The sequence below is a fragment of the Zonotrichia leucophrys genome, chromosome 4, assembly GCF_028769735.1.
Source record: "Zonotrichia leucophrys gambelii isolate GWCS_2022_RI chromosome 4, RI_Zleu_2.0, whole genome shotgun sequence".
NCBI classification, from domain to species: Eukaryota; Metazoa; Chordata; class Aves; order Passeriformes; family Passerellidae; genus Zonotrichia; species Zonotrichia leucophrys.
Window position 1 is genome coordinate 38,986,025 of NC_088173.1, and position 26,356 is coordinate 39,012,380.

General features: G+C 38.4%; 1 protein-coding gene across 3 annotated transcripts in view; it reads right to left on the reverse strand.

Moving 5' to 3' along the window:
- SLC10A7 (solute carrier family 10 member 7) overlaps positions 1–26,356 on the reverse strand; it is a 139,374-nt gene that overhangs the window by 68,814 nt on the left and 44,204 nt on the right. For all 3 annotated transcript variants that reach the window (XM_064711230.1, XM_064711231.1, XM_064711232.1), the window contains exon 5: positions 23,023–23,061. In XM_064711230.1, the coding sequence (XP_064567300.1) occupies positions 23,023–23,061 (39 nt within the window). The remainder of the gene's footprint in view (positions 1–23,022; positions 23,062–26,356) is intronic.

Genomic DNA, 26,356 nt, shown 5'->3' on the forward strand with positions numbered 1-26,356 from the left:
TGAAGTCAGTGATCTCAGTGAGTGACACTCCTAACCAAGCAGCAAATCAATGCAATTTTTTTATGCCCCTCTCTATCAAACTATTACAGCTGTGCCTTTATCCTGCATGTAGTATTATTTCCAAAGATGTGCAGTTGCCTGTTTTCCACTTATGTGTGAGACACAGAGATACCAGCACCCTACCATTCCAATACAATGCCTCAAGTAGCAGCAGGTAAGCACAGCTAACGTATGGGAGAAATGGCAGAATCTCCTGGAAAAATCTAATGGAAGAACCCTCATTCCAGACATGTTTCCTTAAAATTATTATTTTACAACTGGATGCATGTATGAGGGTTGAAGAGAAAACAGGAAAAGCTCACAGAAGATAAACCTGTTGAAATTCATTACATATACAAAAATGATAAGTAATTTAGGAAATACAGAGCTGGAGAGAGTGAGAACTTCAGGGAAAGGTGACATATAAGAAGAACCTGAACTGTAAATACAGTGTTCGTTAACTATCTGCTCCAGGCCACTGATAGAGAAGGAATATTCAATCAGTTCCAGGATAGCAGATTTTGTTTGCTGCACTACAGTTACAGCCATCCATGTATAAAGTAATTTTCATTGAAGGAATATACTTTGTTTGCCCCCAGACTCATAATACAACTGAGCAGCCACAGAATCTCCCCCTGTTGTTTTATTACCTACAGACTAGGAGAATTTCGGCAATTAAGAGGACAGATTAATTACACTGTACAATTTAATTAAGTCTTTGAAGAATAATGGATCTAGCAGAAACCTCTCTAATAGCATGACAGAACTGTGAAGGAACAGTGAGTTCTAAAAGCAGGCTCAAAGGCCAAAATGGCACAGAATCTCCCTTTCCACTGAAGTTCTCAGAATGTAGAAATAAACATCTCCATTGCAGGAGCCTCAGCGACCACACCTGCAGCTGCCCCTCCAGGACTGCTGGGCCAGTGTGGATTATCTCAGATGCCATCTCTGTAACAATTAGGGCCTCTTGCCCAGCCAAGAGCCACAGTGGGCACAGAGTGAACATTCCCAGGCTCCAGAATGAACAAAGCCTGGCCTTGCCCTGTAATGAATCAGGATGTGCTGCTGGTGGCTGAGGGATGTAAGATGTCCAAGGGCTGGGAGAAGAGCCCCAAAGTTCTCCCCAAATGATGCACTCTGGTATTACAGGCCTGCTAGCAAAATGTATCAGATTCTTCTGTACATGGAAGTTATTCTTTTGGACAAAGAGGACAGAAAAAAATAAATTGTAGAACAAAATTTGATACCCAGTGGAATAATAAAGGTGTTCAACGAGGAAAGGTTTTCAGGCACTGCAAAATTCTGCAGATTTTCAAATGGCCAGGCACAATAACCACAAATGCATTCACTCTCAAAGTGTGGAAAACTTGGGAAAAGAAAATTCACTAGTATAAACATAAAATCTTGTTCCAAGTGGCCTGAAAAGCAAACTATCCAGTTAATGGGTATATGCAAGACAAAAACCCCAGACTGACAGTTTTTGGAAATGGCATTGTGAATGAGACGTGAAAAAAAAGTGCATTTTGAAATAGTATGGACATCAGCAGTCAACAAGTTATAAAAAACTTGGTCATCTGTGTGTTGAAATTATTTATCCTCATCTTGCAATGTATTTAGTCTCAAAATTAAGGACAATAATAACTTGGGCTGTTTGGTTGTTTTTTTAATTCAAACAACCCCAAGTACATGAGTTACAGTATCAATTAGTCCTACATTAAGGCATCTGGATGAGATGAAATTCTGTAGATGGATAAATTTATCTTACTGGTATCAACACATGCCCATCCAAAACCAGGATTTCACTTATGATATACCTGCAATCCTTTGAAAGGAAAACTGTGAAGAGCTCTCTAGTAGCCATCTGTCCTTCTTATGCCAATACAATGTAGACAATTACAGCAGTATTCCTTTCAACCTCTTGAAGAAAGTACATTAAAAAGGTTTGATCAAACCCTCTTTATGCAATATATGTCACATTCAGTGAATACAAATTGATGACCCTGCCCTTTGCCCTGGCAAATTCTCTGTCTTTCCTGTCTGAATTGGCATATGTGAACACAGTATTTTCTTAAATGTTGCCATGATTGCATATGGAGAGAACACAGGCAGCTAAATGTCAATCAAACAAGTGAATGAGGTTTCTTAAATGTTCTTCTCATATACAATTTTAACATTCTCCCACCCAGCTCAAATCTTCTGTGTAATGAAATGCCAGAGAGGAATATTATGCAAGTGTATTAAAAAATGGCATAAGCTCAAATTATTTAACAGTACAGTGAAAACATAAATCCTCCTTTTCATACCAAAGCACCAACAGATGATCTTTAAAGGGAATACTATAAACTCTTTTCTAAAAAGCTCGAGCACAAATTATGTTTAATAACTTCTATAGCTATGGACAATTCATTAGGCTGCTGTGACTGAAACAGGCTAAAGAGCACCTCTCCTTTTTGTTCAGTTTAGTATGCAAATGGTTGTCAAACTGCCAGAGTAGCTGGTTGCACTGATTTTTCTACACTGCCAGTTAATCAGTCTCCTATTTCATCTGTATGCAACCCTCATACACACATACAGGAGAAACAAAAACTGCAAACACCCAGATAAGTGCTTACCTACAAATTACCAGGGAAGACTCAGCACTAGAACAGAGTTATTTATGTTATTTGTTTTACAATAGCACTAAATGGTTAGATGAACCAATGCACAGTGAGCTGCATGTATTTATCAGGCAGTCTCTTCCTCCACAAGTCTATAACCCGGCTTATGAGACACACATTAAAAAACCCCAGAGCACAGAAAAGGAAGCCAAGAGACAGATAGATATATGATGGGGTTTGTCTGGTTTTGTTGGCTCCCCCTCCCCCTGCTTTTTTTCATTCTGGGTTTTTAATAAAGATCCCTTAAGAGTCACAGAAGTTACAAGTGATGGCACAAAGTGAACAAGCACACCTATCTGCTCTTGGGCACCAGAACAGAATGGTTAAGTAGATGTTTATAGACAAAACTCAAGGAATTGAGACAGAGCTTTGTAAAGTGCACACCCAGAGCATTCAAAGCATTTAACACAAAACAGGCTGGCAAAGACAACAGATTAAAAGGAAGCATTAAATACAAAGTGTTATTGTTGTGCTGACTGCCTTTGCTTGATCATCAGGAAGTCAGGACGTGGCATTTGATAGAGCTGGTTACTAGAAGGAGAAACAAAGAACACTCCATCTCTATGCCACAGCTCATACCAGCAATGAAAAATACAGAGGTGATTGTTCCTTTATTTACATTTTAGGAGATAAGAAGACCTGGCTGTGAATAAATAAGGACTGACAATTCTTCCACTTTGCTTCATCTAGCAGATCAGACAGTAATACAGATCCTCTTCAGCAGTGTAGCCCACAGTCAACTGATACATCACTGGTACCCACAAAGGGCATTTCTCCTCCAATTTCTTACACAAAAAGCAGAAGAGTCCAGGCTCCATCTCATTTGGGTACTCTAGCAGACTTTTCTTTGGATTCTTTCTTGTAATACTTGTACTTTTCAGAAACATTACCAAGTCTTAACTTTGCTATCAAACTGTGTGACATATCTCACAGATACTAAAAAATGAACCTGGAAGCCTTAAACAGCTAAAAGAAAAAAAAAGAAGACTATGTCAATAAGTGCTACTTATACCTCCATTTGGTACTATATATATTTTACCTAAACTCTTAACTTCAGCACTTGAAAAGTAAATGATTTCATGTAACTTTATCTTAAAAATATTTGGGGTTCTTCCATTCAAGCAAAAGCAGTTTGAAAGCAGTAACATTTCTCCTCCAGTAGGAAGGTACTCATCCTATTTATAAAAAGGCAGAATATTGTGTACATGGTTTCTTATTTGGACCAGGGAGGGAAGCCAGTAGAGTCATGAGAAGAACATTATCAGAAAGACTGTGGAAGGATAAGTGCATCAACTTATGCACTTTCACTTTTTTAACCGTAAGAACGGAATGAATTATAGAATCCTTTAGTTTGGAAAAGACCACTCAGTTAATGAAGTCCAACCATAAACCCAGCACTGCCACATCTGCCACTAAATCTCCTTCCCCAGTGCCTCATCTGCATATCTGTCAGATGCCTCCAGGGATGGTGACTCCAGCACTTCCCTGGGCAGCCTGTTCTCGTACCCAACCACCCTTTCTGAGAAGAACTTTCTCCTAATATCCATCTAAACCTCCCCTGGTGCAACTTGAGGCCATTTCTTCTCATCCTATTGCTTGTTTCTTGGCAGGAGAGACTGACCCCTACCTGGCTATAAGCGCCTTTCAGGTAGTTGGAGAGAGATTAGGTCGATATGAGAGCGATATGAAACATGCTTCATTGTTTATTTTCTGGCTGTAGCTTGGAGCACTTCAATACTTGACAAGATAAACTTCACAATACACTACCAAAAAAACCCCAGAAGAACAATTCTACCAAAAAGTAACTGCTTCTTCTAATCCTTCTGCTTTGTAGCAAAACATTACTTTAAGAAACCTTGCACTTTGGCACCAGACCAGTCCTTTCCATTGATTTCCATCAGGGCAGAATTCAACCTTTTAAGTTTACACAAGGCACAGTTCCACTTCAATCTCCTCCAGCAAAAATTGTCATCTTTAGCCTCCTCTCCTTTGGCCATAGTTAACCATCTTCTCATCTTCAGTCACACATGAGGCCATTTCTAAAATGGATCAAGTGGGGGAAATAAACCTCTTTATTTTTGTTTTAGAACTCTGCTCATTTCACTGTTCTGGTCTGAAACACAGCCCAATAAACCAACACGTTGGCACCTTTTTTTTTACAGCATGAGAGGAGCATAAAGCAGGGCTGTCACCTCTTAAACTGACTTTGTCACCAGAGAAGTCTGTGAGGAATTGCACCTCAGATTAAAAAAGGAGGAGAAAAAGAAAAAATCCCATTTTGCTGGATCACACTTTCCTTTTGAAAGTGCTGTAAAAAAAAATCCAGAAGTGTCTACAAAAAAACTCTGACAGTTGCTGGACAAAACATTTGTCCTTCTGAGCACCCTGCTAGTGTCTACCAAAAGATCCTCAGAACCAGGATCACTAGAAGTGCACTATTAATTAGGAAATTAATCCTAATTTTCCTAAATTTCACATTTAGGAAATGATATGCTTTATTTGAAACATAATCCCTCAAAACTGCAGCATTTAAAGCACATTTCTTGCTGTAAGCAGCAAAGTAAGAAGTTTAGTGATCTTCAGTGTTTCCAGGCATCAGCAGAGAGCTGTGACCCACTGGGATGCCCTCACCAAAACACACAGAACTGCCAAGTGCCCATTTGGAGCCACATTGGCAACCATTCTACTGCCACATTTTTTTCTCCGAACAAGGTTAGTTCCAAATTCATAACATTTCTTTTAAAAGGCCAAGTTTGCTTTTTTACTTGGTTGATAGTTTTTCACTTTTGTAATTCCGCTCACCTGAACAACCTATGGAAATCAAGGCAGTTATAGTGATCCCAAATTCATCTTAAAGTGACTTTGGGTTGACTATTCAAAGCATTCCATGAAATACTTCTCTCCCAACCATTTCATCATTGTTCAGGGCTGTACAAAATAATACATGCACCACTCAAGCCTCCTGCAGGACCCCAAAGAACTTTCTGTGGCCTGCACCATAAACTCCACAATAATCTGGCCTAACAGTCTCCAGTTACACTGACAAGCAAAGGATGGACTCCCAAACCTGCTCACCAGCTTGATTCCTGAAAAGGCTACCACATCTTTGTGAGAAAAATCCAAATTTTTATCCCTCCAGTTACAGGGAAAAATTTGACAGGTCTCTAAAAAAGCCATTAGACATCCAGCAAGCAAATTTACTAACTCCACTTACCAACCTACTTCAAAGTGTTTCTTTCTGGTCAAACAGAAAATCCCTGCGTACTATTTGCACTCAGTTTTACTTTTTCAGACACATTTTCAGTGCTTCTTAAGAGGAAAACATCCATTAATCAAGGGAAAAAAAGCAATTAAAGAATGTAAGTACACGGATAGGCTCAAAGTTTATTTCCTCCCTAATACCATGTTGCCCTATACAGAAATTCACCATTCTCCTAGTGATTCTCTAATCCTTGTGATACAATTTTTTGTAGGAGAGGTAGGGAGGTGAGATAAACTAAAAATCATCAGCATAGAGGACGATTGGCTAAGCCATGGACAAACTCCTTGTTCTCTGAGCCTGCATTTCCACCAAGGCTAAGCTTGCTTGCAGAGATACAAGCCCATTCAGAAACTCAGCAGTTCAGTTTTGTCCCTTTCCTATTTTTGTGTGAGGTTCTTGCAGTTTCAACTAATTGTGAGTTTTACCAGGACACTGAAAGTGGGAGATGTCACTTTTCACAGACAGTTCTTGAGATGCTGTGCCACCAGCACTTTCCCTTGTGTTTGCCATTTTCCCTGGCACCTGTGCTGTATGTTTTTGTTCCCTGGACTAAGATCCTGGTTCCACAGCCTAGGACTCAGGTTTACTCATGAGGATCAAGCACAGCCTAGTGCATTTTCTTTTCCATCTAACCTCTTACTTCTATTCCCATGTTCTGGAATACCATGTTGTCACTAAGACAGCTCTCTCACATACTAGACTGCTGCCATGGTCAGGATTTAAAAACAGAACAAAGCACAAGAAAGCCATGCAAAATGGAAAGGGACATTTTAATACTCAGACCAGGTCTGTCTCCCAGCTCCATCCAATTGCTAATTTTGTTACAACTCCACTTTTACTTCCCTGGAATTATGAGAAGGCTTCACTTCCCATATTAAAACAAGACTGCCAGCAGCAGAAGTCAAAGCAAAGGACGATATCCCTAAACTGTGTAAAAACTAGCAAATGAAAGTGAAAGGGAAAACAAATCTTTAAACTGTTTCTTCTACAAAAGTGTTAAACTGCTCTTTCAATTATTGATGCCTGGCTTTCTCAAGTGGCCACTAAACTGGAAGCTGCCCAAATCTTTATTTGTATTTCAAGACAACAGCCACTGAGAAGTCTCACAGCCTTACTTAAAAAAAGTGAGCAGGCCCCCTGCAAAGCAAGTTTGTAATCTGGGACTGCAAGTGGCATCGCTGTTTTCAATAGTGATTTCAACAGTGAACAGCAATTTAATCCAATTGAAATCTGGAACAAAGATAAAACCTACTCCTATTTAAAATAAACAGCCTCATATTAAAATGCCATTTACAGATATATTACAAGAAAAATGAAGCTTTTGTAAATGGGCTTACTTAACATGGCAGTGAAATACTCAGAGTGAAGGACTTTTATCTTGTTACCTAAAACAAATGCAACTTGTATAACATCACTCCAAATACTAAATTGCTATGAAAAAGAACATGTGAAAGTGCCTATATGAATTCAGAAATAAAAAAGAGTGAAAAATTATATCTGCTGAAGTGAAATTAACTAAACAAAAATTCTCTGTGGCAATACTTTAGCAGCCTCACTAGTCAGCCTATCAGTTGAGAAGGCTGGGGGGAGAAAGGAGAGATATTGCATAAAGTGAAAATACAAGTCTTCTCTTATAAAAGTCAATACATCATCTTAAGCTAGAAAAGAATGGTCCCCAAACATTCGTAATTACAATCAGTAATTGTCATTAAAAGCTTTCATTATACAGAGTAGGTGTAATTAGAGCATCTTGCCCGCACAGGGTGCAGCACACAGAGAATGCTGGAAGAATTCATAAATTAGTGCCAAATCAGTCTCATTCCCAGCTACCACATAATCTGCTGTAAACCAGAAAAACTGTATTTACACACATTAAGGCAAAGCCCACTGGCCTCTACAAAATTAGCCTAAACACGAAATGCATTTATTTGAGGGACTCCCTATTTCATTATGTGTCTTAGGAATAAAGGGATAAAGTTTGCCATCAATAACGCTGAACATATCTGCTGAACCCCGCAGATTCCAGAGCATTAATAATTTAAACTCTTCTGGGAATTTTGTCATGGTGGAGATAGGACTTGTCTGCAAACGGAGCTCAGGGGATGTTCAATATGATCTATTCTAGTATACACACACAATTGCTACATTTATCATGATGCAGGGGAAAATGTCTCCTTCTTAAGGACGTCAGGAATGTTTCTTCTGTAATTTACACAACAAAAACTCTGAGCATTTCTAATAAAAAAAAAATCCCAGATCCTATAAAGACATTATTGTAAGAATTACACTGAAAGGCTTCTCTTCTCCTCCTCTCTATTACTGGTGCATGTACAGTGGTGTTTTCAACACATTATAAAATGGGATGGGAAGAAAGGAATACAGCTCCTGAGAGTAATGTTGTCTATGCAGGATGCTACTGCCAGCACAGACAGTACGAGCTTATGGCCTAAGAAGTAAAGCTGTATGACTCAAATATTTATACTGGTGCAAAGCTAATAGTTCTGTATATAACACAGTCAGTTACATGCACAACTACTGGAGGGCAAAGAAAAAAATCTCCTTTTGCACATGTCAGTGGAAAGCACAGAAAGAACAAATTCTTTTGAAATGCTTGTGGTATATCTATTATTATTATTACATATATATATATGTATTACACACAGGGTAAATTCAGGCATTTTTGCAGTAGCCAATCTAAGGTAAACTCTAGACATGGACACATTCACTCAAACAGGCTTTGAAATAATTAGACAAGAAAAACCTTCCTTTCACAACCAAGCCCTAATTCTTGGACTACAGAATTAGTTTGCAGAAAAAAACTTGAAAGACATTTTTGTCCACATGCTTTTAATGTGCCCACATCGTAAATTCCTGGCATAGTGAGGGTGCAATCTGATTTGTACATTCACAGCTCCTGAGTGATAGAAGGACAAATGTTCCCCTACAAAGATCAGGCACTAGGGGAGCTAGTGCAGGTGAACACCCTAAAATAATACCTTAATTTGCTAAATTTGCTACATTTGCATTGAAATAATATGAATCTATAGGTGATCAGAAAGAATCTTACAGGCAACAAGGAATGCCTCAACATCTTAGTCCAGCAGATTTTCACCATGATTTAAGATAGTTCCTGTAAAACCTAGAGAACAGCATCCAAATCCTCTACAAGATTATTGCCTGATTGCCCATGAAAACTGAACTTCATCATGTGATGCCATAAACCAATTATTTTTCTGTTGGGATATTTGTAAACAGAATCAGTATGGAAAAAGTAATTCAAGAGTTTTTCACTGTAGCAGCTTTTACTTGATGTTAACACCCTGAAGAGCTATGTTCCCATCTCAGCATAAACAAGCTATGCTAGTGCTGGCTCTCAAATGATTACCTGGATGAGGCCTTCTGTGTTTCAGGTGATAAAAAGAAGAAGAAACCTCAGGAGTGAGGAACAACAGGTAGGCAGTGGAGGTGTGGCAATGGTGCAGAGGGAACAAATCTGCAGGACAGTTGAGGGGTGTGCAATCTGCTGCTGAACAGGAGCCCCCAGGTCAGGGCTGCCTCAGGACAGCCCTGGTTCAGGCTGAGCCAGAACTTGCTGTTCTTCCTTCTGCATGGAAGCCAGCACAATTCCCAGAGATCTGCCTATCCTCTCTTGCTTATCCAGTGGATCATCTTAATTTAGACCTCTTGCTCTCCAGGGCTCTCCTGTCCCAAAATCCTGCTTTGTCACAAACCTCTTTTTAATCCGCTTGGACATTTCAGTGCTTGACCGAGCTCTGGTGTCTGATGGATCATCCCCGTGCCAGTTCTCCAAAGAGAAAGAAACTTTTTACTCTGACAGGGTTTTATGAAATCCATGGCCCGAGTACATGCCCAAAACATTAACTGGACAGCCTAGGCACAGCAAGCACCCCTGCAGAAAAAGATACACCTCCAAGTCCTAATGTATATCTCACTATTCCAGAGTGTTTGAACAGCTTTATTGATAAGATCATAATGTTTTTTTCTCTCAGCCATGGTCCTTTACTGCTCCTACAGGAAAGCACTGTAATTATTTGGAAGAGGCTGCGGAGGGTTTCTGACAGCTTACAAAATAATACCAACAGCAAATAAAACAAATTATACCTCCTACCATATATTACAGACTTTATAGTTTTCTGAGTATTATTTGATAACACTGGCTTGGGATGGTCTCAATACAAGTTCAGCTGGCACTGGACTGTGCTGCTGTCTGAATTAGCATAACAATTTTAATCCCAAGAGTTAAGAGAAATCAGATTGAAAAATAAAAAAGGATGCAGCATAATGCTTTGTAAGCATTTATGGTGCAATAATTATGCCACAGCTTGACGTAGCATAATATATTATGAGCTTGACGCTCATAATATATTTTTCCAAATGTCTTTGGAGTGACAGATCCCAATTTGACAGACTTTCGTGTACATGGGGAGGAACAGCCCTCCACTAACTCTGCTTCAGGGTAAGCAAACTGAAATGATAATAATGATGAGATTCTATTTTAGTTCTCTGACTTGAATTCATATACACACTGACTGGATTCTGAAACTGCAAGACAAATGGCAGATGGGTCAGCTTTGCTGAGAAGCCCACACTGTAACTGGGAAGGGAGGGGGAAGAGGAAAAAGAAAAAGCATGCAGCAAAACCATACTTTTATTAACTGAGTGACTAAACTAGGCAGTAAGGCAGTACTCTATAAATATTAGGCTTCATCTAGATTTTATTATTTTGCAAGCTGTTTGTGTTACAGTGATGCTCTTAGCTTGTATTTTAACTACCTACTAAAAATATGGAAAGCAATAGTAATAAATATATTTTATACATGAGTTCAGGTACCAGTTCTTTGTTGGGGACACTACACAGTGTATAAAATGAATCTGTAGTCTTTTATTCTGTGTTAATTGGCCTTCAAAGTCAGGAAGATGGATAGATGCCATTTCTCAAAGTCAATGACCACAAAAACCTTACCAAAATGTTAAACAAGAGTTAAGGCTACAGTAAAATTGACACTGTTATTTTACTAAAGGCTTCATTGTAGTGCATTATCTGTGTTACAAATGCATCAAGTGGCCTTTCTGGGGACTAAATACAACTTCATATGATTTTGTACCCACTGTAGGAACTCCATTCTGTAGCACAGGGAAAGATCCAATGATCACCACTGAAGGAACAAAAACATGTGTCTCTAAGCACCAGTTGTCAGAAATAAGAAAGGAATTGAGCTATGTCTAGGTGCTTATGGAAAACAGTGCAATCTCAGGGATTTATTTGTTCTTACGGAAAAAATAAAGTACATGCATGTAAAAATCTTAGCTTCATTTGTAGCCTTTTCAAATTTCCAAAGACCGGTTTTCAGCTGCATACTGTCTCCTTTCCAGGATGTACTGGACATGCTCTTGAATATCTGTTTCACTTATTACAACCAAACTTCCACAACCATATACAGAATATTTAGAGACCATGGACAAGTTCCTCCAGTCAGAGCAGAACTGCAGCCAATACAAATACCATGCCCTGTGAGCTGATGGACAAAACAGGACTGTCTATGTAAAAAAAAAACCCCAAACATAAACAAAAAACCAAAATCAAAGAGGCAGTTCTTGCACAACAGCATACTTTCAGAACCAGCAGATCCAAGGACTACTTAAGAAATAAACCCTGCAAAAGCTCTCCTTCCCTCACAGTCATTCTAGGTGACAAAGGACAGCGCCACGTCCCTGTTGCTGTCTCCCCTGCTAGTCATGCTGGGCTATTGTGAGGTCCCACCAGACTTTTCTAGCAGGAGTTCAGAGTGAGAACAGCCCTGGCAGTACTGAGCAGGGGCCTCAGTACTGCTCCTCACTTTAAGCGACTCTGTCTTCCAATCCACTTCCAATTTTAATTTGTTCAAGAATTAGACCTCTTACAGATTGATTACTAGCTCCAGGCACCTGATAAGTCATGACAAAATTAAATTCAGTCTAGTACAGTTTATTAGCAGGTTACTGAGCTGTTGGATGGAAACACCCTCACTCCTCTCCCAATGCCTCCTTCCCATGCTTCATACCACCTACACAATGAGGTATCTGTACATCATGGAGCATAATGTCTACACAAAGCCTGTGAAGTCCAAAAAAGACTGAGCTGCAAATTAACACCTTGTGCCCCTTTGTGTGGAAGGACCAGATTCAGATTTCCCAGTGTCTGCAGATTTGTACAGCAACACTGCTAACATTCAGTCTCCTTCCTTTACAGAAATTGCATTTACCCACAAGTGTGTATTTGCACTGCATGTTCCTGTAAAACACCTAACTGGCAAATAAACCTACAGTGTGGATTTATCTACCTGCATTTTGTATTCTCTTTCCAAGCAAAACTCAACATGGAAGCAAATTCTGTCAGCTGCTCATCACCTAACATTAAAAAGATTACAATGGAAAAGTTAAATCATAAATGCACAAGGACCTTCTCCCTAACTGCAGCACTATCTCACACAATAAAATTAATAATTTAGCTACCTGAAACTTCACATGTGCAGAGTGCTGCAAGTAGACCAGTGGCGTTTTCACTTCAAATTTATATAGTCTTTAGTCAGTATACTTAATCTGCATTTCTAACACCTGCTTCAGTCAGCTGTGAAGTGCAATGTTATCTATAAAATTTTCTTTCATCTTTGTACTGTCCATCCAACAAAAAAAATTTATGATATTGGATAATCATTTGACTTTTAAAAGGATATGAAACTTTTCACACGTTTTTTGATCACTGCTTGAAAGACATGCTCATATATTTGACATCCCATTTTATTAAAAGGTTTGAGTTTTTCAAAAACCCTTTCCCATTATTCATGTCATCTAATTCTATGTAATATAGTTCTCCTTCAAATAGTTAACATTTGCTTTCCATATAGTAGTAAAAATGTGGTTAAGAAAGCAGACCACAACTAAGCAATGAGGCATAGCAAGGTGTGCATTTTCAGACTATCAGAGCTTGCCTCAAATGCACCAGGGGGAAGAAGCCAGAATGACTTTTCCACTCAGGTGGGCATCAATGCGGGCACCTGCAGCTGCCACAGTACAAGAGCATGTGGAAAGAGTAGGCAGAGGGGGTGAAACCACGTGCACCTTTCATCCAGCAGGTTTATGTGAGGCAAAATGCTGTTCCAGTCATGCACAGTCTCAGCCAAGTTACACACTCAATACCAATAAATACATCCAAGGAAAGTGTCCCATACTGAGCTTTCAGTGCTCTGGTTGAAAGACAGAAGATAACATGAAAAACCCATCTTCATATATCCATGGGCAAAATTTTCTATCCAACACGGTCACCTAATTTAGATACAAGTATAAATAATTATTTTTCTTGGAAAGGAAAAAATGACAAGTTTTCAGTCATTTCACCCTTTGTAGAGCATACTGAGTTTGTAATAGATAAAGTCAGATATCCATCTAGTCTGATCTTCCACCAACTCTCAGTGAAAGAACAGCAAAAACATCCCTGCAACAAGTTACACTGGAGCAACCAAGAAGGTACCATCAGAAAATATCTCAGAAAAAGAATTTTGTCATACCGTCTTTTTTCAAGAAGTAGAAACAACAAATGCAACAATTTACTGATCGTTGTAGGAAAAGAATCTGGAGGTGAATCAGGGGGAGAATTGGAATGAAGGTGGAGGAAACAAGTTGCTGGGAAGTGCAATTGCTCATGTGCCATGGCCAAAAGGTGATAAACTGTATGAGCAAGCCTGAGCCTCATTACCTCCAAGATGGTTTGGATGTTGCTGGGCTGGTGTTTCAAGTGCTCTTTTTTTTGTTGGACATTTATGTTTTGGTTTTTTTTTTTTTTTACAAGAAATTAAAATGAAAACTCTATGCCACTGACAGAACAGTGTTAAAAGAAGCCAAATAATGACAGATCATAAACTAAAACAGTTCCCTCCCTCCTCCACAATCACTGGTCTTTTCAAGTATGTGCCATTAAGGATGAAAGCTGTAGATTGTTTTGATACCTACAAAGAAGATAAGGCAAAATAATAATGAAGGGAGCCTCTCCACAACACCACAAGTACAGCTATCAAAAACAAAAGAATTCATTAACTACTCCTGGCTCATACCGAAGGTCATGATGGTTTCCCAAAACTGACTTTTAAAAAGCCCACAATAAAGAATAAACACAATTTCCAAAGGAAGCTCCAGTTTTATTACCATGCCTTGCTTGCTAGTTGAGATAAAGACTTTGAAAGAGCTTTTGACCTAACCTCTGGCACCTCCTCTAAGACAGTATTTGTCACCCTGACAGCAAGGGGAATGATTTCCAGCCCCTCAACTTGGAGTAATAATGACATCCGTCTTGTTTTCACCCCTGGAGACTGAGCACTGCCGAGTTTGGAGCAGGCGCTGCTCAGCCAGATAGAGAAGAGCCACAGCAAAAACCCAGGCAGAGATTTAACCTGTTCTGGACCAAAAAACTTAATAAATTAATGTGGTTTGGATATGTTCCTCCCACAAAGAGTTAACTAAGGGTAAAAGGGGGTTTTTATGGAATCATGCAGCACAGGTACTGCTGTTTGTACCACAGGCTAGAACTCAACTCTTGCTAGCTCCTGAATCCATGTTTGGGGCCAGAGAAGGAGAAGGAGCTCTGTGCTCCCCGATGGATCGGTGTAGGTGACTGCTCAGCACAGCAGCTGGTGTTTTACAGCACACACAGCTGCTGGGTGAAACAACTCCTTACACAAGCACCAGTTCAAAGTCCTCATCAAGCACAAAACAGGGGCTTAAATATCCCTATTTCCAAGGAAAGGATGATTTCTCTCCACTCCCTCTCACCCCACACACACTTTTCTTATGCAGGTGACTAAAAGTTGCAGCACAGAGGAAAGAACATTGCTCCATTTCAATTAGAAGCTAAAACTTTGGGGGAGAACATTAACAGCAGATTCTAAAAACATTTTCATTTCCTTTTGATGAATTTTTTAAAAGTGAGGGAGAAAATGACATATTTTGTGCATTTCCAAATCTGTCTGCAGGGAACATTTACCCTTAAATCAGGCCAAATGACTACATGTTTGTGTACAACCACAGCCCTAGAGGAATGCAGAGGAATGCTTCTTCTAGTATTAAAAGATACTAGAGAGGGCAAAATAAAAACCAAATTGTCTTTCACAGTGCCTCCCTTCTCAATTTCTGCTAGATGAACCAGCCTACCTAACATAAAGAACCAATAAATTCAAACATTTGGTTCCCACAGACACAACTAAATTCTTGCAAGAATCTTAAATCTCTTGCTTTACAAATAAACTGTTCAAAGTTTTGTAGTGTACATTTTCACTTTCTTTTTAAAAAGCACACATATATTTTCTCCAAGTAGTTATCAGAAGGAAATAAAGCAGCTTTTCAATGCAAACATTTTTTAAAACTAATTTCAAGTGATGTGACACTGCTCCATGATACAAAGTTCAGTGACTTAACTAGAACTCAGATACCTTGATCTTACTTTATAACAGAACAGGTGATATTTTTTTCTGCTAGTTTCACTTTCTTTATTTTGGAGTGAAAAAACAGGAAACCATTCTAATATAGAAGACAAGAAAGCATTACAAACTAAACCCATGACCTTTCAATTCTGTACACAATTTCAACCCTGAGACAATTGTTTTTATTTGTGGTTTTTGGTTTTGTTTTTTTTTTTCTTTCAAGTTCTGGCCAATAACCATAGTAAGCAAAACTAGAAAAGAAATAGCCCAAAACAAGCATATTCTTTTGACAAAAATGCAATATTTTCATACCAGAGGAGACAATGACAAATTGCTAATTATGACATAAGTAATCTTAGACAAACTGATTTTATGCTAAAAATATCAGCAGATAATATCTGCTATCAGCAGATTTTATTTACATACTAATCCAAGCAATCACCTGATTATATAATATTAAACATATATATAATATTAAACACATATTTCCTTTTCTAGATGGTAATTATTATTTGGAGAACAAAGAGAGGCACCCTTGATTGTCTTAACTCATTAGCTTCCACTTAGAATGAAATCAAGCTTCTTGCAAATTTCCAGTGCCCATTCTCCATTAACAATGATGACTGTTAATGATGACTCTGCACCACAGTCACAGAGACATTTCATTTTCAATTTCCCCACACTATGTGATCAGAAGAAAGATGCCAGATCACAAAGTTTAAGACACTTTGAGTTTCCAGTCTTGGCTATAGAATGTTCTCTCCCTTTTACCTTGCAGCTCCTGAACTGACAATTGGACTGGAAGAGTGAAGCTGCTTTAACTCTCACACCATCTTTTCAAAGTGCAACAAACACCCTGAGTTCTGCCTCTGAATTTTCTCCAGCAACATCCACTTCTGCTGTTTGTTTTAGTAACTCAAGAAATGCTACTGGCACATATATCCTCAGCTCCCTCTTTTCCCAAAACCCTGCTAATCCATGGAAGCAGGAATGATGAGGGCAGGATTCAACCTACTGTCTCCAAAGCCATCACTGAATACCATGCCTAGCAAGTGCACTAGATGAGGCTGCTGACCAAAAGAAGTAGGTGCAAGAAAAAAAAAATCCTACCTGTCTGCTGTCATATGAGGAAATGGGAAAAGCAGAATATTTATCTTTAGAAAGGTAGCAGTTGCTTATTTTTTGGCCTCAAAGATAATACAAAGAGATGTATTTAATGGCCTACTTACTGCTATCTTTAAATAAACTTTTTTTGGCAGAACTGACTGCTTGAGTCCCATAAGACCAAGTAAGATGAATTAAATGATCAGTAGCAAAAGCTAATGGGAAAACTGAGGGAGCCCTGAGACAAGCTACAGCCCACATAACTTCTACACATTTGACAGCTAATGGCTTCATTTTTTGTTATTAGGTAGATTTCAAGGCATTTTCCTCTTGACCACTGTAAAAAAAAAAAATACAGAGACTAATCATTGGCCTTCTAGAGGACAGTCTTTTTTGAGACCTTGCCAGCACATTTTCTTTCTTCTTGGTTACTGTTACCTACCCTCCTTTTCTGTAACACATCAAAGATAACCACCAGCAGTGTTATTTGTTAACTGGTTCTCTGTGCTGGCTGGCTCTGCAAATCCCTACTGACTTAAATCTCTTTTCAAACCAACTGTGTCATCAGTGAGACCACACAGTGGGGGTTACAATACTCACATTTCCACCTATCTGTCTACCCAATTTCTCTCAATCCCTTGGGAGCAAGATCCCATTTACTTCTTTTGGAGAACTGCACCTTTATACTTTTTCTTTTTTTATATTTTTTAAAGGAGTTCAGTGTTAGTCATAGGCAGATGTTTAAATTATTGTTTTATTTAGTAAAAAATTCTACATCTCATTCTATCTGACACCCACTCTGTCAGTTTGGCTTTGGGAGGGAGAGAGATGATCAATAAAGGAATACTGGGATGGGTGCACCTGCCCAGCAATCCCTAAAAATAATCATGTATGTCTTCAAGCCTGTGCTAAAGGCTGTCTTTCATAGGAAGCTTTTTTATTCTGCCTTGCTTGTACCAAAACAGTGCAAACTAACTCAAGTTTAGGTGTTCAACTGAGCATGCTGTACACTGGAACTTTGAGTACACGGTGAGAGTGAAGACCTACATGCTTTGAGAAGATACTTGGCAAAAAACCTGGAAACAGCTAATGATGCCCAAGCTTACCTTGAGATTTCAGCTCCATCTAGCAGAAATCAAAATGAGGATATTAAACAACAAAAAGAGATCTGAGTACCAACCATGAAATAATTTACAGTAAGGCAACGTAAGAGGCTCCCAAGATTATTCAAATTATAAACTTTTCCTGCCTGGCCCATACTATCTGGTCCAAACACTCACTGCTGCAGAGATGTGCCATCCCCTTCCACTCATGCAAGAAACAATCCTTCAAGGATAAGATGCCTTCCCTAGTGGCTGATTAAGAGGGAGAACTTGCTCAGGACTTGGCGAACTACCCGATCAAATTTGGAGAGCAGACCATCACTACTCACAGAGCAAGAGGGGACCCTTCTCAGAGTGCAGTGGCTCTCCATAAAGCAGCTCCACTTTGAAATTAAATAAGACTGAATCTAGAATTCAGCACCTGTTGTGAACAGACTTCCTGGCAAGATTTCTTTGTAAACAGCTAGCAGAGTAAAAAGGGAATCCCAGATGACTGCTCTGCCCCTTTTCATACTGCAAAGACACAATTAAGATGGAACAAAGGGGTATACAAACATGTGCCTGATTTTAGAAAAATATTTACTATGTTTATACTAGAAATGCTTAAGACAGATAAGGATATTTATCCTAGAAATAAATAAGATTTTAAAAGCGATAAAAAAAAGCCCCAAATAAACCTAAACCATTCACCATCCATTAAGGTAAAATAAAGTAAATAAATTCAGCCAATTGGTTATTTCCATATGGTTGGATTTCTTTAAATGGTAATGAAATCATTGCTAAAAAATCCATTGTTATTAAAATAAAAAAGTTGGCTCAGCCTACCAAAATTAGATTTGTAAGTTGCTGGTCATTCCCATAATTAAATCTGTGTCACAAATTTGCAAGAAAAATGGACACTATGACTAATGCATTTACTTGCAGCACTAGTGCTGTCAGGCTGTGTAAATCATTATGCCTGCTAAAGCAGACTAGATAAGAATTCCATACATTTTCATTAACCAGCTAAGCTTTGGGTATATGTGAGAAGCTAACTTTATTCTCTGCTAGCTTTAGCCTGCATTTGGAAGACAATGTAAATAAAAATACTAGCCTTGATTTGGTGAGCCATGTGGCAGCTCCAAAAATTATTTGAGCTTTTTGAACTGCACAAACCAGCTCTGCCCCCTCTGAGAAATGGTCAGATAACAGAAAAAACCCACACAGACTTAGTTTGGACAAAGGAGATTAATGGAATGATGGGCACCTGACATGAGTCTCATTTCATCTATTATGTTTCAACAGAGAAAGAAAATCTAGTCCATAACAGCACTGGAGGGACTCTTAAAGAACACTTGGCTGTTTTCTCAGGATTCCAGTGGCCACCAGAGCAGAGTCCCCAGAATTCTCTACTTTCCTCTTGACTTCCTGTCCCCACAGGCCTTCAGATCTCAGTTTCAGTTCTTTGTTGAAGGTGAAGCTGATGGTTGTTCCTTTCACACCAACTGTTCACAGGTACCAAAGAACCAGCCTGCACTGACCCACACCACAGGCTGGATATTCTTATGGGATTCCCAGCCCACAGTCTCAAGCAGAAAGGAGACTCATGAGAGACAAAGATTAGACAAGACTGGTCCAGTCTAGCAGTGCAGAGCAATTTTTGAGGACACAGAGTTCTGGAAGTCCATGTCCCACACACAAGGCATTACATTATCACTGCAAACTGAGTGCAGCTCTCAGCCAAGCACATCTCCAGGGCAGGAGCAGCCTCAGTGACAGCTGGACAAAGTCAAAGGAGCTGAACCACTCAGGCAAACACCATGGAACAACCAGCAGCACAGCATGTTTTGCAGTCTCCTGCCTATTGCCCTGTGATTTGCAAGGACTTGTCGTCTTCTTTTAAAAGCAGAGCAGAAATGCTTAGGAAGCATAGCAATGCATACAACATTAACAATTCCAGTAGACCTACACTTCACATTCCAGGCAATTTCTTCAGCCTTTAGGTGCAAAGGATCCTCCAAGTGGAAGCAGCTAACATAGTGCTTTCTATCTTAGCATGTGCATGCAGCCTTGGGACAACCAATCACTCTGTATGAGTAAAACACAACCAGATTATATTAAAACCCCGTTAAGAAGAAAATCTGAAATCACTTCTTATGTTCCACAATTATTGTAAACCCAACTGCTTAAATGAGGGGAGGAGATAATGATATTAACTACCCAGCTCAGAGTAATCCTCTGTGGTATGAGCCTAAATATTCTCTTGGCTGAAATTTATGTAAATTGAATTCCTCTATCGTTAGTTATTACTAATCTAGCTATATAAAAACACTTTTCTGTAACAATTAGTTTTTTCAAACACTGGGTTTTAATTAGACCTGAGACATTATTAACCTAAGTCAATAAAATAATGTAAATATGTAGTGTATCATTCCATGTACTGTTTTGTCTGTATATTTATAGGAAGATGGACTTTGGTGGGAGTTAAAAGGAATTACTTTGTGGTTGGCTGGCAGTTTTTGTAAATCTTTACCAGTGGAAACATCCCCAGGCCCCTAATCTAAGTGCATTTCTGCCCATCAAGACATATTTGGCATTTCTACCTCTTGCATATCACAAGATGTTCCATTTCATCTGAATAAGCTGATCTCAGTATCATTCTAACATTATACTGAGTATTTTCCTGCAAACATTTTGTTCCACAACTTACTTTAACTTCTCAACACTATTTCCTAGTCTTAAGGAGAAAAAAAAAAAGGTGGTGGGGGCAGGAGAGCAATCAGCACAGCACATCTTTCTGCCCTTTTAAATCAGCCTGTTTGACACTATCACACACAAGCACTGGCCCACAGGGCACAGTCTGAAAAGAGAAAACACTGTCCTGGCTTTGTCACGAGTGCCACAACCTGCCCACGTGCTACACATGGTGAGACAAGGGACACAGAAAAACTTCAGCCTTGCTGAGGTCAGAGCCTTCCAAATAATCCCCATAAAGTTTTGGTCACAAAGGTCTGCAACTCCATCTAAGCCTGTCCACACACAGCTCATCATTTGACACTCCTAAGAAAAATGCAGATGTGATTTAGATTAATCCTGAACTGATGATACAGGAAGGACATAAGTTCTCCACCCATAGCCAAATCCATAAATTAGGCACCAATACAAACTGACAGATTCCCAAAACCACTTTCATTATGTTCTCAGAAACAAGTCAATTATTTTTACATTTTATAGAACGGTTTTGACTTCAAAGAAAGAAATATATATATATATACACATATATATACACACACATATGTACTTAATGCTTTGGCAGTTTTTCAACAGCGCACTTTCTTTGTGAGTGACCTCATGCTTGCCAGTGCTCCATATCTGGAGCAGCTCAATTCAAGGTCATGTAGACCCACACCACTGTGAAACCACTGGAAAACAACTTTGTCTGCTTACTGCTGACCCTGGCCTACTCTCACATGTCAACCACAAGGTCTATCCTATCAACTTCATAACTGGAAAAGTTTCTAAGAACAAAGCACTCAGTAAACATATTTGTGATTTGCTTTGTGTCATACACATGTATTCCCTACATAATCATGATTTCAAAGTAGAATTACCACAACAAATGTTTAAATGTGTGGATATATTTGTAATTTAATAGCAACCAGTGTCTTTAGCATGTTATTCTAAAAAAAAAACCAACTGTAATTAGAAAAATTCAGCTGGTACCATGGTTTCATTTTAGCTGATCTTTAATATTTTTGAAAAGTCTTTTCTGGGAACTTTGTAAGAGTAATGTTTACTGCAATGCTGCTCCAACATTTGCAAAAAGACCTGAAGGGAACAAAAAGTGAAATGAGATAATTACGTGTAAGCAGAACTTTCCAAGGATCATGAAATAAGACCAAAACCAAAATTAGGAGTATTACATGAAAACAAAACTAACTCAGCTTCTTGAGCTCAGATTTATTCAAAGAACTGCAAACAGCTACTAGAAATTGAAAATATGTCACTGTTGATTTACTAGGAGCCAGCACTGTAGTCAGATGCAGTGGAGCCTAAATTCATACTTGAAGCCAAAAAGTATCTCCAAGTGGCAGCTGAACTGAGCCTTTAGAAACCTCTTGAACTGAAAGCTGGAGAAGCAGAGAAACCAAGAGCTCGTGCCAAGCAACAAGAGAAAATATCATTCACATAACACACACAGACTTCAGAGCTTTTCCAACACTTCCACAGTTTGAGGCAGCCCCATAGAAGGAGAATATTACAGGTAACACAAAGGACAAGTAGTTGGGAACTGATATTTTAAATATCAGAGGGTGAGAGGTCATCCATACCCAAAAAACATATATCCACCTTCCTAATTTCAGCCCAGTCCCTCAAAAATGCAGCAGCACAACACAACTGCAAAATGCCATGTGACTTTGTCTCTTGCTAGTACAGTTCCATATACTTAAGGTTCTAAAAGTCAGCTTTTCACAAAATAAAAAAAAAGTCGTGGATAAAAAGTGAGCTATTTTGTACTCACAGTTTTTATTTCAATTTTGTAATTTGGATTCTTTTAGCATTCATTCATTTTATACATCACAGTATAAAATTGGGACACAAGCCTGGCATCATAAACACTTCTAAACATACATAAATTTAATAAGAGCAAATTCAATTATTAGCTGCCTAAATGAACAATCAGTCAACACATAAAATAATTTTTTACTTAACATTCATTAGTATCTCTCTAAGCAACACATCAGTAAAAGAAATCTATTCTTCTTTTTTTCATAAATATATTTAGTGTTCTTTACTGTGTCATTTCCAAAGGTTTGTAGATCATCAGGACCACAAATACTGCTTTTGCTTTTTAAAGAAACAGTTATATTTCCAGCTGGATTGATTGCTTTCCCATATCCAGCTATTTTAGTGTGTTCCTCAGAGACATCGAGTGGCTTCACTGACAGTAAAATATGCTAAACAAATGACAAGTCACTGAGTAAATTAGCATCTACTCTCTGATCAGCTGGGTCATGTTTTCTTTTCAAAATCCATGGCCTCTTGATAGAAAATAATGAGTATTTGATGGGCCTTATTAGAAAAATCAATATATTGATGCCCATGTCTGAAACATCTGCATAATAATAGAATCTGTTAACCCATTAAGGAGAAAATTAAGATGTGTTTACACATTATTAATTTACCATGAGCAGAGACAATTTATTCATTACCTTTCTCAAGAGTTTAACAAAAAGAAAAGAAATTGCAATATCCATATTTAAGGGCATGGTGACATAAACTGGAAGATGATTCAAATTTTTGCCATCTGAATCCACCAACAATTATGAGAAAGAATCCAAACACACCAATGATACCGTTAAAAATGAGACTATTAAAGCACTTGCTAGAAATACTGTGTTACTTACCAAAAAACTTCCAAAAGCAGAATTAAATATTGCAGCTGCCTAGAGAGAAAAAAAAAGGATAAATATCACCAATGGTGCAATAGCTACAGTGCAGGAACAAAATGTCCTTCCCCCACCCACCAAGCTATTAGAGTCTCCAAATACACACACACAGAGACCATTAGGCAGTTAGCCACTGCTTAAAAAATTGCCAGTCGCCTGTAACTTATGAAGACTGATGGATTCTGGTTTATGCATTCATAAATAATGTGCTGAAGGGGACAAAAGCAGGAGGAGAAGAAAATCTTTGCCGATAGACTGAAAAGGAATATCCACAAGAACTAAGAATATTATACAGAAGCTTGGTCTCACTACTCATGCTCTAATTTGCCAGGTACATTTTCAAATACTGACCCATTAATTAAAAAAAAAAAAAACATTACCTGATTTTAACTAAAATACTGCATTTTTATACACTTTAAAAAATATTAATGAAATATTAATCTGGTAAATAAACTACTTTAATAGTTCATCATAATAAAGTATTGACAGAGAGAATTTCCTGTAGCTTGACAAACAAATTTAAAATAGGAATAACAAAAAACTCAGCAAAAAGAAATTCCACAATCTCCGGTACTATTGAGGCCAAAATGTCATTACTTTTCACTCCAAAGTCTTTTAAAATAAGAAAATAAACAATTTTGATAATGACTTAAGAAGTGTTTGTGCTTACCTAAATATCCAGGAAATACAAGATAGCAGTATTATTTCTTATTATGAACTCATTAAATTCCAGGAAGTTAAAACTTGAGTCTTGCATAGCTTTCCCCAATTACCAAGAAAGAAGAGAAACTCTTGTATGGCAGCCAGTCTGATGATGAAAAGCCACACAGCAAAGGTAAGAGGAAAGGGAGGAGGGAAATCTACATTTACGTGCTGGTTTAGAGTCAAATTAATCACCCTGGACACTTGCAGCCACAGATTAATAACAAGAGGCTGTTAGTGAGTTGAGCAAGTTTGAATAAAGTCCAAAATCAGGGCAGGAGCAGTAGCTGAACCTGCCTTCTGCTCCATAAGAGGATGCAATGAAAATGAATGGGTAATGAGATCCTTGGCTCTAGAGAGCTTAGCTTTCTTATTCAAGTTCATAATTAATTCAAAGCTTTGATAATTTCATTAGATTCCTCCTCTGCTGGCCCTATCAATAAAAGATGGCACTGGACCACAGCTCCTCAGTGGCCCAAATACAAAAACAAATGCAGACTGGGAAACCCTTGCTGACTTGCTCACTATCAGGGACAATGGCATATGGCACTCCATGTTGTGGAGGGAGCATCTGAGTAGATACAGCTAAATAAAACATTATAGTTGACAGTTGTAAACTACAGTAACATATTTTAACACCTCTCTCTCATCAGCATTTCTTTTTTGAACATAAAAAAAAAAAAGGAGGCACAAGTCCAAACAGCTTCTCTTGCCAGAGATCATAGCTGAAAGGAAGCGTGAGTAGTATAAACAATTCTTCAACAAGTGTGAATTAAATCAGGACTTTCTACTTGTATTTGAAGCTGTGCAACTGACACTTTCATGTAGCAAGGCAAAGACAAAATATACTCATCCAAACACACCTAGAACATGGCTACCAATCCTGATTTGGGGATCATCTAGAGATATCACATTATTTCACTTAAAACAGGCTGCAATTCCATTTTCAGGAGAAATTCTGTGTCTGGAAAGGTGTAAAGGAGAGATACTAGATGGTGGTATTTTGCCCATTATCAAGCTTCTTTTATTCCTTCCTGATCCATCTGGTAGATATCTGGATTTTTTAAATAATCTCAAGCATGTAACAGTGACTAAGACAACAACCTTGGACAAATTTTATATTTCAGTTGTTTTACTAGTCATGTGCAAATGTCACAATTCACAACCACTTCTGGAGTACACTAGTTTACAATTTTTAACTCCCTTTTTCTGAAGTGTCAGAAATTATCCAGAGCAGATGATGAAACACTCATTACAGACAAAAGAAGAGAAAAAAAATACAGGAAGACTGCATATTAAGATACAATTATCCAGGTAATTTGCCTCAGCAAGGAAGGATTTACATATGTCAATTACTCTATCTGCAGTATTCGTTGTAAACATTTTCCCTGCAAAACAAACTTAGAAGTAATTTCTTCTCATAGTCACAAACCTGGGGCTTATATTTGTGATTCTGGTTCAGTTTAAACAAACTGCTAGTAAACTGAATCAAGTGCTCCAATTTGTAATTAAACATACCTAGTAGCATAACCCTGTAGAATTTAAACACTTTTGTGCTTCCAACTCCCTTCTGTCAAAGGGATACATACCTCACAGGGCATTGTCAAAATTAATTCATTCCTTAAAAAGCACTCTGAAATCCTTAGAGGGATGATACAAATAAACATTAGTGCTGACACATGATACAGCCAGGCTCTTCATTTTCTATTTGAAACATTTATTAGCCACTATTATTGCATCACTTTTTCTAGTGTTTGCTCTTTTTGTGCTTCAACAGATATCAGACTCTCTGCAGACAGCTTAAATGAAACAATAAAACATGAAAAGATTTGGAAGTCTTTATAATACTCCAAGTTCAGATTTGCACGTGTTTGCAAACCATTCATTGCACTTACTATTAGTATGAGGGGAGAGCTCTATAAAATCCACAGTGAAGTCCTTCCAAAAGGTGAGTGCATAGCCATGTATTGAAATGTAAGGTCAGACCACATTCAAAAGCAGCAGAACTAACAACAAGACAAATTTCTATTTTTGCACCAATTCAAGAGACATGACAAAGTCACTGCCAGGACTCTCAGCAGACAAGTACAAGAGCACGGGCAGCATCACTTGAGTTAACAATTGTACATATTAGCTCCATTAAACAACAAATTCACTTATTGTTGGGCAGGTACAATTTCAGACAACTCTGCATGGCACTGGGATTAGGGAATGCTGAGGGTCTACATTTCCAAGGAGAATTCCAAATGAGAAATCACCAGCCCACGTCAGAAGGACACCTATCTGGCAGCACTTGGTAGAATCTTTTCTCATACCAGAGTCTAGCACAAAGCTTCAGCCCTTCATCTCTCCCCCTTTTCCTGGAAATATGTATGGAAAACACTGCTTAGATTTCTACAGTGGCAGCAGCGAAATCCAAGTCCTCCAGGCAACAAAGGCTGGTAAAAGATGGAAGAAAAGGGCAAAGCCACTATCAAGGGGCTGAGCCTGTCCCTCCAGGTGTGTATTCAAATGCAGCATCAAATACATGCAGCAGTCAAGTACATGTGACTGGGCAGCAAATCAAACAAGTGTGCTTAGAATTCAAGAA